We start from the raw sequence: 14,028 nt of genomic DNA, 5'->3' as shown, positions 1-14,028 counted from the left end.
TTGCAAGCATTTCTTGCTCGTCCCATTTGTTGGAATAAAAAAAATTAAGGCCTTGTTTAGTTTTTTCTGCTAAAATTTACTCTCTATCACATCGGATGTTTGACACATGCATTGAGTATTAAATATAGACTAAAAATAATTAATTGCACAGATTACGACTAATTTACGAGACGAATTTTTGAAGCCTAAGTAGACCATGATTCGACAATGTAGTGTTACATTAAACATGTGCTGATGATGGATTAATTAGGCTTAATAAATTTGTCTCGCAGATTACTGAGGACTTCTATAATTTATTTTATTATTACTATCAAACATTCCCATATAATATTTACCTGATATGAAACTTTACTCCCTGAATTTAAACAAACCAGAAATGAGAATAAGCTTCTGAGCTGTGACTTGTGACCGTGAGAAAAGGATCACGAGGGGATGAAAACTTGGACCGAAACTTCTGAAGGAGGGCCTTGTTTAGATCACCTCTAGATTCTAAGTTTTTTCACTCTTTTTTTATTACATCAATTTTTAGCCGTTTTCATGGAGCATTAAATGTATGCAAAAAAATAACTAATTACACAGTTTAGTTAGAAATCATGAGATGAATCTTTTGAGCTTAGTTGGTCCACGATTGGACAATATTTATCAAATAAGACGAAAGTGCTACTATTCATCGGTTTGAAATTTTTTGCAATCTAAGGCCTCGTTTAGATCGTGAAAAAATTTCAACCCGATGAATAGTACCATTTTCGTCTTATTTGACAAATATTGTCCAATCGTGGACCAACTAGGCTCAAAAGATTCATCTCGTGATTTCCAACTAAACTGTGTAATTAGTTATTTTTTTTACCTACATTTAATACTCCATGCAAGCGGCTAAAAATTGATGTGATGGAGAGAGAGTGAAAAAACTTGGAATTTGGGTGTCATCTAAACAAGGCCTAAACATGGCTTTGGAGAAACGAATCTGTGCCAGTGGTCTGGTGGACCCATTGCTGGTCGTCTGATCGTTTCCAACACGTTCACGGCAAGGTGCACGGTGTACCATTCGCCAGTAAACATTGCAAGGACAACCAATTGCCGCTTGCGCGCGGTGGAGGCTGGACATTGAATAGTGGCCCTGTTCGGATCCAGGGGCTAAAGCTAGTTTGTGCTAGTTTGAGTTCAACTAGCCCAAAAGTATTTAAACAAGAGAGCTAGAGTGGATTATTTACAACTAGCCTACCTAAAAAAAACTATCCCCCAAAAGAGGTGATTATTTGGGCTAGTTCTGGTGGGGTCCACTGGAAACTCTTATTTTTTTTATTACTCCACCCGCACCGGATCCTCGCGACTCCCATCCCCCCATCGCTTCCCACGCCGAGTGCACCAACGGACGCCTTCGCGACGCTTTTTCGCGGTGACCGGCCGTCCTAGCCGAGCGACCAGAAATCCGCTGGGTTCACAGTTTTCACCTCGCGTTGCCGGGCACGTACGGGCTGCTCCTCGGGCTGCCAGAACAATGTAAGCATGCGTGGTTCATGCCGCTACATACTAGAGTGACAGACAGGAGCCGTGAAGGCTGCAGTTGCTTTCCAGCGGTTCGCGGGGCCCCCTGCCATGCCTGAGACGCTGCAGGGGGCGTTTCTGATAGCGCTGCGCGGCTGCAATTTGCTTGTGTTTGGTAGAACGTGTGGACGGCGGATTTCGCGCCTCCAAGTGGGTCTCCAGCGCCCACAGGTCAGTGTGCGGGAGGAGGCCACACAAGAGCCTACCATACCAAATCCGGCTGCAAAGATGGTTTAAATGAGCCAAATAATTAGAAAAGTACATTTATTGTTAATCTAACCCTTGCATACAAACACCTCTTGAGCTAGAGTTAGTTTAGGGCTAGTCTAAAGCTAGAAACTAGCTCTAACCTCTAGCGGAGCTAGAGTATCCAAACAGGGCCAGTGCGTGGGGATAGGATGGATCAGGCCGGTGGCACTCTGCTCGAGAATAGTGGCCGGCGTTACTGGGCGCGTTCGGCTGGTCTGAAAGTTTCAGACCAGCCGGCTGGTTCGGCTTGTTCCCCTCACGTGCTACAGTTCATCTTTCAGCCGCTACAGTATTTCTCTTTTACAAAACCAGCCGCTACAGCGTTTTGGTTTCTTTTTTTCACACAAGCGAACGGGACCACTATTTCAGCCGGCCAGGGCCACCGACCGCGCGCCTCACGTGGCCCGCGCGTCCGTGAAGCCGTGAACCGTCGCCGTTTAATCCGCAAGACAGAGGGCGGGGCCACAGACGAAATGACCAAAATATCATCACTGCATTCTCCTCTCCTAGCAACTTTGCAAGGGTAAATTAGTGAAATCCGTTGAGCCCTAATAGCAGCGTGGGCAGGCCACACGGACCAATCATGCACGTCCAAATGTACATCCTTTCCGGCCGCACGATCGCTTGGATTGACGGCCACGAATGCATCCTACGAGAAGCTTCCCTTTCTCCTAGCAATCCTCCGCCCTCTCGGTCGTCGCAATATAAACCTCCGGGGAGCGTGGCGGCCATTTGCCCCCAGCATCTCTTGTGAGTTGTGATCCTCCCTCTGCCGCGTCGTATCCCATCGCATTCTGCGATTCGAAGCTCTCTGCTCGCAGCCATGGCGAAGAACTACCCGACCGTGAGCGCCGAGTACAGCGAGGCCGTCGAGAAGGCCAGGCAAAAGCTCCGCGCCCTCATCGCCGAGAAGAGCTGCGCCCCCCTCATGCTCCGCCTCGCGTAAGCCTCCATCCACCTACCTCCCGTCGCCCCTGCGCGAGCATTTCTAGATCTCTGTTGGGGAACTTTTCTGGTCGTCTGATCTAGGGATCTCGTTTGATCGCGCAGGTGGCACTCCGCGGGGACGTTCGACGTGTCGACGAGGACCGGCGGTCCCTTCGGCACGATGAAGAACCCGGCGGAGCTGGCGCACGGCGCCAACGCGGGGCTGGACATCGCGGTGCGGCTGCTCGAGCCCATCAAGGAGGAGTTCCCCATCCTCTCTTACGCCGATTTCTACCAGGTCAGTCCCCGATCTCGCATCGATCTGGTTGGATGATTCGATCTGCCCGAACGGATCCGCGTTTTGACAGCGTACCTTTCTCCCTCTGCTCCTTTTGCAGCTTGCGGGAGTTGTGGCCGTGGAGGTCACCGGTGGGCCTCAGATCCCCTTCCACCCCGGCAGGGAGGTCAGATTTTTCATCCATTTTTTACTGTCTTTGGGGTTTAGCCAGGGTTTAAGCTCTTGTTTCGAAATCTCCGAGGAGATGGGTGCGATCTCGTTTAGTGAGATCGTGGTTGTTTACTCCAACTAGTACCACCGATCTATTTGCGTTTTATCATCTGTTTCGTAGATACCTCTTACAAACCATTTATTCCTGGCATGCTGCAGGTAACCTTTATTTTGAGATCTGTGTCCACGCATCTTTCTGCTCTGTGGGTTCATTGTTTCGGCTTGACGTGGCCACTAGTTTAGGTTTCCTGTTGTGTTCGTCAATGTGCTGCAAAAATAATTTAGCGGTTTACTGTAGAGTTCGTTCCGTCAAATATATGAGGCACATCTTTCAGTATGTGTGCAGTATAGTTCATGATTGTTTTGTACGCATTCATTCCTTGTCCCTTGTAGACGTGATAGGAGAAATATTAGTAACTATAATGCTTGTTTCCTACTTTTTCGTATGATGAGTATGGACTCTCACTAATAACTTATCAAAATTTATGTTTAGAAGCTGTTTCTGACATCAGTGGTTCTTTTTTGCTGGTTTGCAATTGGAGAATGTCCATATAGCCTTCCTTTTGCAAAGTACTGTTGAAATGCTGGACTTAGATGGGAAAAATAATCGGTCGTGAGTAGGTAGGTCATGTGATGAGGTATATACTTATTTCACACTACCTGTTGGATTCTTGTCATCCTGCGCATATATTGTGTTGAGTAGGTAGGTCATGTGATGAGGTATGATAGTGTTGCCAAGCCAGTTTGCCCTTGTCCTGTTATACATATATGTGTTGGGCAATGCAATACCATATCATAGGTCTTTCTCTCTTTGTTGTGGAGGTCCACTTGTGTTCTTGGGCCATGTTTAGTTCACCCCAAAATCCAAACTTTCGCACTATGCAAAAAGAAGATTCTCCGTCACATCAAACTTACGGTACATGCATGGAGTACTAAATGTTGACGAAATCAAAAACTAATTGCACAGTTTGGTTGTACTTTGCGAGACGAACGTTTTGAGCCTAATTAGTCAACGATTGGACAATTATTACCAAATAAAAACAAAACGCTACAGTGAGCCTAATTTTGGCAGCGCCGATTCTGGGCGAGCAACTAAACGAGGCCTTGGATGCACTTAATTTTCATGCTGTCTAGATAGTTCTGGTTGCTTTATCCTGATGGTGATGTGCATTATGCAGATTATGCACACATATGGTCCCTGTTGATATGTTGTCAAATTATACACATAGACCATAAACTTTCTGCAAGGTGTCCAAAGCTGATACTATTTTCCCTTGATTTGTCATTACAATGTGTTGGGTGACAATTAGTTAACATTTGGTGATAAAATTGTTCGCTTCCCTTTTCTCTTGTATTTCTTATAACTATAGAGATAGGCATGACCGGCTGATAGTATTATTTGTTCCATGCCTTTTTGGTCATCAGTGTTTGTCACTGTAAGAACTTGAGTATCTACATCTTTCCTTGTCTTTTTCAGGACAAGCCACAGCCCCCACCGGAGGGCCGCCTTCCTGATGCCACTAAGGGTAGATCTCTAATCTTCACTATGATTGTCATGAATGCTGAATTGATTGGCTATACTCACCATGTGTCCTTCAAGGCTTTGATGTCTCTTTTATTGACACACATGGAACGACTCTTATTCCTTGCTCGCTGCTTTTTTTTAATCAGGTTCTGACCACCTGAGGCAAGTGTTTGGCAAGCAGATGGGTTTGAGCGATCAGGACATTGTTGCCCTCTCTGGTGGCCACACCTTGGTTTGTTACTGGCCACTTTGTTTCCTTCAGGAATGTAATATGTATGCTTGCACTGATTTAGTTTTCTTTGAGGTTTTCTTAGGGAAGGTGCCACAAAGAGCGGTCTGGTTTCGAGGGGGCCTGGACTACAAACCCTTTGGTCTTTGACAACTCTTACTTCAAGTGAGTCCTTGTCTTGTTTATTTACTATTGACTATTGAAAAGCAACTGCATTCAGTTAAGAAATATTTAGAATTTGTGTACCTTTGTTATGTCATTCCTGGGCAGCTGAATGCTATACTAGAAATTAATAGCTATCCCGTACCTCCTGAACTATTTCCGTAGGGAACTTCTGAGTGGTGACAAGGAGGGCCTTCTTCAGCTCCCAAGTGACAAAGCCCTGCTGAGCGACCCTGCCTTCCGCCCTCTTGTGGAGAAATATGCTGCGGTATGCCCTCCGTCATTGTTAGTAAGGAGATCTGTAGGGAGACTAGTACTGATTATTGTGTGCCTTGTAGGATGAGAAGGCATTCTTTGAAGACTACAAAGAGGCCCACCTCAAGCTCTCCGAACTGGGGTGAGTAACCACTGTTTGCACAATTTGTACTTGGTCAGTGGAACAAATCTGATCGTTTACTCTTCTGGAATGCAGGTTTGCTGATGCTTAAGTGGCCCCTATCCAGGAGTGATACAAACTGCTGCCTGCATGGAATCGTGTGACCTTTTGCATCAGTGTGAACCGGCAGATTATCAAGTGTCTTCTCTGTAATAAATTTGTCGCTATTGAGCCCTTAGGCTGTTCATGGAACTTTGTCTATGGTTGAATGGGGACCCTTTGTCCGATAGCCTAGACTCTGATGCTGTATGCAACTGAAACTGGTAGATCTATGATCTTATGGCTGCAGTATTTTCTTGTTACGTCGCTTTGGTTTCCGTTGGTTCGGTTCACAGGTTGTGGTTTAAAAGGCTGTGCATGCGCTGCGTGTTCTGATCCTTTGGTTGTGTGTGTAGGGCGAACAATTTAAGTCCGATCTGTACGGGAGTTATATTTTCCATATTTCTCTGGGCGGCTAATACGCTTGCTTTGCTTAACGATCAGAGTTTTTATTTTAGCATCACAGAGCTTTCATTAATCATTAACCTCCCGACAACCAATCTAGGATGTAGTAAGCCAAAAAAAAAAAAAAGAGATGAGAGCGCTCTATCGCTGACATCATGCTTGCACAGCAATGGGCTACCGAGTTGGCATCCCTACACACTCAACTCGAAAATCAACAAAACTCAAGCCTAACTCTGTCGCTAGCTCCAATCAACCTCCGGGAATACTTGGAATACTTGATCATAGCCATTCTCTGCCGCTAGCTCCGGCCCTTCCTTTGACGCCATGGCCTCGATCGTCACGTCGTCATACCACCGTGCCGCCGCCGATTGCACCCGCCTCAAATGATCGCGGATGACCACTCCAGCGCTACCAGTGCATGTGTTTGAAACAAAAGCTGCGTCGGTATTGACCTTAAACCAACCTTCTTCCGGCCGCTTCCATTGCATCACGCGTCTCGGCTTTGCCGGCTGGGTAGGCACCTTCAGCGAGGCCAGCTCCTTCAACAATCAGAGTTGTGTAGTCGATCTTTGCCTCTGCGATCAAAGTTGTGTAGTCGATGGGCACAGGTCGCGTGTCGGCGGAGCTGGGGGTGGTGCATTATCGGGTGCGTTTGGCAAAGCAGGATCCTTTCTGCCTCATCAAATCGGCGAATCAAATCGGCGAATCGATCGAAACGCTGCCGAATGCATTTGTGGCGCACGGTTTTCATGCGTGAAACGTTTCTCCATTTCTGCTTGTAGGCTGGAAACGCCCTGATGCTGGTTTTGCAGTGATTCTGGTTTTCAATTCCTTAAATTTCCTACCTGCTCGAGGTGTTTATTCTCTCAGAGACAACTGACATAAACGCATCTTCCCAGCAAAGGACTGTTCATGTGAACAGTTCTTTCAGACAGAAATCTCTCACAACAATCAGCCGGAACAGTATTTTGTCTTATTTTTCAGCCCTAGCCAACTAGTAAAACGAATTTTAGCAAATAAATAATTCTATATCTTCGAAGAAACGTTTCTATAGAGACGTTTCTCTCAAGAAAAAAGACCACGAAAATGGGGGCGTGTGAGAATTTATATAGATGTTTTCTGCTGACATTGTTTGAAAGCTAGCCTGACACCTCTCTATCTATCTGATTATGCCTCGGGAACAGAGCCCAAAATAAGCTCCTTGTGACCCTTCCCGCTTCGCTTTTTCTTATCTTTTCTGTAAGACGAAGTCTATCTATCACGTTGACAAGTTCTTTTTCACAGAGTCTAGAATCTAGATCCCTACCCGATGATCCCTAAGAATTTGTTTATGTATGAGATTTAGAATTTAGTTAGTTTAGATTTTTCGTCTTTCTCGGTGTACTGCACAGCATGTTGTAATAGAGTGACGCATGCTGACATGCTGTGAAGGACCAGGTGACCTGTGATTCAGCTGAGTCATTATGTTGATAAGCTGTAAATCTGTAACAGAGTGGCGAACGCTGTGAAGAACATGGTGGCCAGTGATTCAACTGACCCATTAAAGTTGATGGAATTTATATTCCAGTGATTCTTCTAACTCATTAAGTTTGTGGAATTTATATCATGTTCCAACCAAGGTACTTCCTCGAGTCTCAAATTATAAGACGTCTTAGTATTTCTAGATTCATAGCTTTTATTGTGTATCTAGACATAATATATATCTAGATGTGTAGCAAAAATTATGAATCTAAAAAAGTCAAAATATCTTATAATTTGGAACGGAGAGAGTAATAAATAGTGCGGCAATGTCTTCATAATGGATTAGTGTTAGCTAAAGTGGACTAAATTCTAATAGTGGAATAAAAAATAGTCAAAATTTAGAGCATACACCAAGGATTAATATAATGTTTGCTTAAATTATGTATAAGATTTTAGTTAATTATTGCATTTAATGACATAACATCAAATCAAAACAATATATGAATGATATCATTAATCATCCCATCACCTTTTTATCATGGTTCAAATAACTATTTTAGGAATTTTATTATCATTGGAATGATTCACATTGTCATTATAACCATCCTCTCCACGTAGTGAATAGCACCCCAACAACAACAATCGCGGGCGCTGAGTTCTAGCATGCTATCTTTGGCCCGCTAGCTTGTAGCGGTTGAGGGCTGCTATCTCTATAACGGCTACTGTTGTGGGGCTACCAATGCTATTTAGCTAGAGTTCTGACAAAATTATTTAAACTTCACAATTTAGTTGTGTTTGTTGTCTAGATACTGGCATCATCATAGTTTTGCGGGTAAAGTCCAATTTACACCCTCCAACTTTCACCAAAGTCCGGATTTCAACTTCGAACTTCAAAACCGGACAACTTTGGCCCTCCAACTCTCGAAAAAGTTCAACTTGCAATCTTCTGGACGGTTTCGTGGGTGAATAATAACTTTTGATATTTTTGGGAACGCCGAAATTTTATATTATTTTTTCGAGCATCTTAACGTCCTCAAATGAAAAAACTCAAAACTACAAAGTTGTAGATCTCATCGAGGTCTACAATTTACATATAAAAATTATCTTCATCCAACATCGTATTGAAGGGTTTTCTATTTTTTGAAATTTGAGTCTCATCACGCGACAAAATATGGTGCTGAAATTTTATATTATTTTTTCGAGCATCTTACTGTCCTCAAATGAAAAAAATTAAAACTATAAAGTTGTAGATCTCATCGAGGTCTACAATTTACATATAAAAATTATCTTCATCCGACATCGTATTGAAGGATTTTCTATTTTTTGAAATTTGAGTCTCATCACGCGACAAAACAATTTGAGTTACTGCTCCCTGGGTTGTAATTTGTAAGGTGTTTTAGTTTTGTTTTACATCAAACTTTTTTAGGTTTGATCAAATTTATAAAAAATATCCAAAGTTGTAAAATATCAAACTAAAGTCATTAGATTAGATACACCATGAAATAATTTTTTGCATTTATTTGATATTGTATTATTGTAAATTCGTTCCTCTAGCCGTTCCGGTTTGACCATTCCGTTTCCTTTTTCAAACTGCACTTCTTTTCATATAGCATCCCCTTTTTCAAACTGCACTTATTTTCATATAGCATCACTAATCAAATAGAGAATAACATCCATTTCGAAACATTTATAAGGGACATTAATATTAATATTATTTCCTATAATTTTGTTTAAAGATGGACAAGTGTTTATAACTTAGAATAAATTTATAGGGACTTATAGTTTGGAACTGACGAGTAGTTCGGCCGTATTAGATTACTGCTTGCAAAAGTTAGCTACTACTACAAACAAGACCTGTGCTCTGAATCTGAACAGCTGCATGACTCGGTAAGAAGCTGCTCTAGCTGCTTGGCAGACAAAATTGTGATTCTGTATGCCCGAGAAACATGACCCATAGTCCAAACCTCTTATTCTTGGTACAACTCATTACAGAAACGCCTGAATCCTGCGGCAACAGAGTACACAGCCTTACAGAGAGGGTGGTGGGCTCGAACATCAACAAACAAACAAATGCAATGTTCAGTCTACCCCAGCTCTTCAATCTTTCTTTTTTTTAGGAAACTGGAGGGGCCGCAGCCCCGGCTCTTCAATCTTACTTACGCCTATGTACAAACATTGTGCATAAAAGAGGAACCATACGTCTAGATATATATCCAATCTAATATCGGAAATTGGGGTTCATTTCGATGGCCTCGTCGAATATCAGCTGCTTCATTTGGTCTTCTGATAGAGCCTGCTGCTCGAAGTCGAACGAGAATGGCTCCGTGCAGATGGGCTCGTCGGCGATGTCGTGTAATCGCTCCAGGTACGGGTGCTCCAGCGCCTCTTCAACTGCATGGCAAAACAGATTCGGGTGAGAAATCTGAGAGAATGAAAGCAGTCATTCCTGAGCTCTTACAGTCATTGTATAACTATATACTGTTATATAATAGTCTAAAACCAACGAAGGATAAGAAATAAATAAAAACTCTGCTAATCTATGAAACGTTTAGGGGAAGGGGAGTCTCTGAAGTAAACTCCGCTAGTCAAGACAGCTGCCTGCCAGTAGAGGAATCCAATATTTAAGATTATCTGTAGCCTTTGTTTTTCCCCATCTTATAAAACATGTTTAGTTTTGTATGTACAATAGCCGTCATCGTCACTTCGGCAAAAGCGATATGGAGGAGGCTACAAAGCCCAGGATGGGTCAAAGCAACAGCCCCCAAAAGAATGCAAAGGTAGGAGGTAGTAACACCAAGATTTTGTATGCATATGGAGAAAGCTCCACAGCGAGTACAACTTTGGTGACCTGGATGCACAATAAGAATTTAGAAATGCAGAAGGAGAAACAAGTAGTTACAGAGAGTGTAATTTTTGTTTTAATAAAGTGTCACGAAGTTAAGCCATGTTTGGATAACGATGGGGATTGGGATAACGATCAGTGAGTAAAAGTTTCTACCTGAGACAAAAAAAAAAGATTTTGCATATACTCCTGACCAGACCAGTCCAACACCCAGAATTGGGCGGACAAACCAAGCGCATGGCATGCCTCTTTTTTAGACCGACGAAGGTGTGGCGCCATACTGGCAGGTCTACTCAACTCCTCTCTGGAAATGTACACTACTACGTACACGGCATCGCGACTGCCCCCACATGCTAGAACTAGTGACTACCGACGTTAATACGATAGTCAACCGTCAACACGGCACGAGGACAGGAAAAGCACACGTGCGGAGTCGAGGATTCAGCAGCCGCACGCACCGGTTGCACATGGTCAAAAGAAATTAAAAACAAGCTGGTAGTTGTAGGCCCACTGGACTGACCTGTGATCCTCTGCAGCGGGTTGAAGGTGAGCATCCGCTCGATGAGGTCCAGCGCCGCGACGGACTGCACCTTCGGGAACAGGCTCGCTAACGGCCGCCGCGGGAACTGCGGGAGGTGGCGCATGTACTTCCGCGCGTCCTCGTTCCGGATGAACCCGAGCTCATCGTCCGTCGGCGTCCCGATCACCTGCCCGGCCGGCGATGACCAGAAGGCGTCACGCACTTGTTCCTACTAGGAAAGGAACGCAGCCAAAGGAATCGGATGGCGGTACCTCGGTGATGAGGCGCATCTGGTGCATGTGGTCGCGGCCGGGGAAGAGCGGCTGGCGGTTGATGAGCTCCATGAAGATGCAGCCGACGGACCAGACGTCGATGGCGGAGGAGTAGTCGGTGGAGTTGAGCAGCAGCTCTGGGGCGCGGTACCACCGGGTCACCACGTACTCCGTCATCATGTCGCTCTCGGAGGAGGGGCGCGCCAGCCCGAAGTCGCAGATCTTGAGGTCGCAGTTGGCGTTCAGCAGCAGGTTGCTGGGCTTGAGGTCGCGGTGGATCACGTTGGCGGAGTGGATGTACTTGAGCCCGCGAAGGATCTGGTACAGGAAGTACTGCGCCCGGCGAGACGACACGTACCGAGATCATATTAGCCAGTCGTCGGCCGGATCTATCACAGGCGGCAAAGCTGATGGCGACGCCATGTTTCTTCTGCTAATGATCACTTACCTGGCAGTGCTCCTCCGAGAGCTCCTGGTTGGAGCGGATGATGTGGTGGAGGTCCGTGTCCATGAGCTCCGTGCCGATGTACACGTCGCTGAACGCCTGCGGGATCGGCGGCGGGATCACGTCCCTGATGCCTACGATCTGTTCATCCATGTGTCAGTCAGTCATCCCCCAAACCCAAATGGGAGCAGCAATCGGCGTCAGATTCAGAGCATGCTGCGCTTAAGTGAAACGCCAATTAAACCGGCCATGTGTGCTGGCTTACGTTCTCGTGGTCGAGGTGCCTCAGCAGCTTGATCTCCCGGAGCGTGCGCTTGGCGTCCATGTGGTTGTCGAAGGCGTTGGCGATCTTCTTGATTGCCACCATCTCTCTCGTCTCAAAGTTCATCACCGAGCTGCGCGCGAACCGTACAGTTTTTTTTTCTTCAGAATTATAATCAACCACCCGTAATAATTTCATAAAAATACTTTCCTAAAAGGTGAGGTAGCTAGGGTGTTCATTCGATTCGAGAACTCACCAACCACTGCACTACTAGTAGATAGCTAAATTAACCAAACCGCTAGCTCAACTGCTATACTCTATCTATACAGATTTAAAATAAGAAGAATCTATTGCTGGTCCAAGTCCAATCAATCCATGACCATCATCCATTAAACTACTAGTAGTAATCCTAACACTTGGCAATCATCTTTTGCAGTTCGCAAGCAATCAGCCATGGCTCAAGCTCGAACAGAACGTACCAGACGATCCCGTAGGCGCCGCGGCCGATGGGCATGATGGGGGGCTGGTACTTGTGCGTGATCTCGAACAGGTTGCCGAAGATGCTGTACTGCAGGAACCGGCCGCCGTGCGTCACCGTCGGCCGGAACTCGGCGACCGGAGCTCCGTCCATGCCTCCTCCGCTCATCGTCGTCTTCCCCCGGGGAAGAAGCCTTGGCTGACTGGCTTATTCCCCTCGACGACGGAGAAGAGGAAGACCGGCTCTCACTCCTGACAAGGTCACAGGTGCAAGCAGCAAAGCAAATCCGGCAATTTGACTTTATCTTTCTCCCCTCGCGACCGATTTGTCAAAAGAGGAAGCGCAGGCGAGGGTTTTTATAAAAAGGTGGGGGGCTGCTGTTCGCTGCCTGGTGCCTGCCGCTAATGCTCAGCACCCGACCGGGCCGGACTCCAGCTGAGGATGGTAACGAGAAGCTTGGGCTGGCTTATAAGTCAGCTGACGCTATTTTATTATAAGAAAAAAACATTAATTAATGACTAATAAACATAATACGATCAATAAAGGCTGATGGGAGAGCGGGAGCGTGACGCACGGCACGGCCACGGCCCACTGCTCTGCGACGGACGGCGCTGATGGGAGAGCTGCTCGGATCCGACGGCGGGCAGGGCGTTTAACCGGTCAAACGAGGACGCGCACCAACCCGATCGGATAACCGGCGTGGCACGCGGTTCGGCTGGTTGGGGGCAGGGGCGCTCTGCTGCGACAGTGGGCCACCGTGTCAGGGACTCAGGGGGCTCGGCGCGCGGCGGGCGGGCGGCAGGGATTGCCGGATGGGCAATTGGCCCATAGCCGCCGACGCGTTGTTTTGCTGGCGCGGGCGCTGGATTGAACGGGGACGGGGAGAGTGGTGTTGGCCGTTGGGCCCGAGCTGGATGATGCGGTCTGCAACCCTGCATGCGTGGCCGGCCGTGCCCGGCGCGGTGGCTGTTGACCGCCCGCGTCGTCGTCCACAATGGCGACGCGTGGAAATGGAATGGGGGGACTCGGAAATCCTGCGTGTCGACTCCCGACCCCCGAGTCCACGCAGCGGGTCGTTGAACTCGGCCGGGGCTCTCGCTCGGTGGGGGGGTGGGTCCCGGACGGCCGGACCCGTCTCTCGGGCGCCCCGTCATGAGCGATTAGTATGGCTTTTCTTCTTGCGTAGCGCGTGTATGTACGTACGTTGATACGATCGTACGAAGTTGTGGAAATACCAATGAGAAAGCACGGAGATGAAAATAAGAGTGAGGAAGAGAAAGACTAGACTCATAGAAAACGGGTACAGACACACATGGATTGAAACTTCCTGGAATTAACCATTGTCGTGAGTCGTGACCAGCGCCATTATCTTTTCTCACGGAGAAATGGATGTGATCACCGAGAGGGCGATGTCAACTATCAGCTATTGGCTGGGTCATAAATGATCATAAATTTTCAATCAGAACAGTATTTTTCTCTCACACCAAACCAGTCAACCGTAATAATTCACGATCGTATCAGCACAGCTGTATGCTGTTGTCGTGGGACAGTGGAGAGCTCGATCGAGTGGTCGGAACAGTTCAGAGAAAGAGTGGAGGTGCCCGTCTCCACGGCACCTACAAAAAATGGTTTGAAGCGACAGACATGACATATCCACTCTGTCATCCAATGGTGAAAATGGTCGGAAAGGCCGTGCTCTGATTCGTCGAATCCATCTAAGCTG

At 46.4% G+C, this 14,028-nt stretch overlaps 2 protein-coding genes across 2 annotated transcripts; one reads left to right on the top strand and one right to left on the bottom strand.

Annotated features, from left to right (window-relative positions):
* The first annotated feature begins 2,521 nt into the window (after positions 1–2,521).
* Positions 2,522–5,883, top strand: LOC136533252 (L-ascorbate peroxidase 1, cytosolic). The gene is made up of 9 exons (XM_066525816.1): positions 2,522–2,736; positions 2,845–3,019; positions 3,120–3,185; positions 4,707–4,755; positions 4,901–4,986; positions 5,069–5,148; positions 5,311–5,413; positions 5,484–5,542; positions 5,618–5,883. The coding sequence occupies exons 1-9, from the start codon at positions 2,618–2,620 to the stop codon at positions 5,631–5,633; spliced, it is 753 nt and encodes a 250-aa protein (XP_066381913.1). The 5' UTR covers positions 2,522–2,617; the 3' UTR covers positions 5,634–5,883.
* A 3,297-nt stretch (positions 5,884–9,180) lies between these two features.
* On the bottom strand, positions 9,181–12,651 carry LOC136533231 (mitogen-activated protein kinase 5). The gene is made up of 6 exons (XM_066525805.1): positions 12,307–12,651; positions 11,831–11,960; positions 11,569–11,706; positions 11,121–11,453; positions 10,849–11,035; positions 9,181–9,877 (listed from the first exon to the last, which is right to left on the bottom strand). The coding sequence occupies exons 1-6, from the start codon at positions 12,471–12,473 to the stop codon at positions 9,705–9,707; spliced, it is 1,128 nt and encodes a 375-aa protein (XP_066381902.1). The 5' UTR covers positions 12,474–12,651; the 3' UTR covers positions 9,181–9,704.
* Between the last annotated feature and the right edge of the window lie 1,377 nt (positions 12,652–14,028).

The sequence above is a fragment of the Miscanthus floridulus genome, chromosome 2, assembly GCF_019320115.1.
Source record: "Miscanthus floridulus cultivar M001 chromosome 2, ASM1932011v1, whole genome shotgun sequence".
Lineage (NCBI taxonomy): Eukaryota > Viridiplantae > Streptophyta > Magnoliopsida > Poales > Poaceae > Miscanthus > Miscanthus floridulus.
Note: the sequence above shows the minus strand (reverse complement) of the source record. Positions and strands in the feature narration are given on the sequence as shown.

Coding starts and splice junctions, on each gene's coding strand:
- LOC136533252 (XM_066525816.1), top strand. CDS start 2,618: ATGGCGAAGAACTACCCGACCGTGAGCGCCGAGTACAGCGAGGCCGTC. Junction 3,020..3,119: donor CTTACGCCGATTTCTACCAG/GTCAGTCCCCGA, acceptor CTCCTTTTGCAG/CTTGCGGGAGTTGTGGCCGT. Junction 5,149..5,310: donor TTTGACAACTCTTACTTCAA/GTGAGTCCTTGT, acceptor CTATTTCCGTAG/GGAACTTCTGAGTGGTGACA.
- LOC136533231 (XM_066525805.1), bottom strand. CDS start 12,473: ATGAGCGGAGGAGGCATGGACGGAGCTCCGGTCGCCGAGTTCCGGCCG. Junction 11,961..12,306: donor GGCGCCTACGGGATCGTCTG/GTACGTTCTGTT, acceptor GTTCGCGCGCAG/CTCGGTGATGAACTTTGAGA. Junction 11,036..11,120: donor AGATGCGCCTCATCACCGAG/GTACCGCCATCC, acceptor CCGGCCGGGCAG/GTGATCGGGACGCCGACGGA.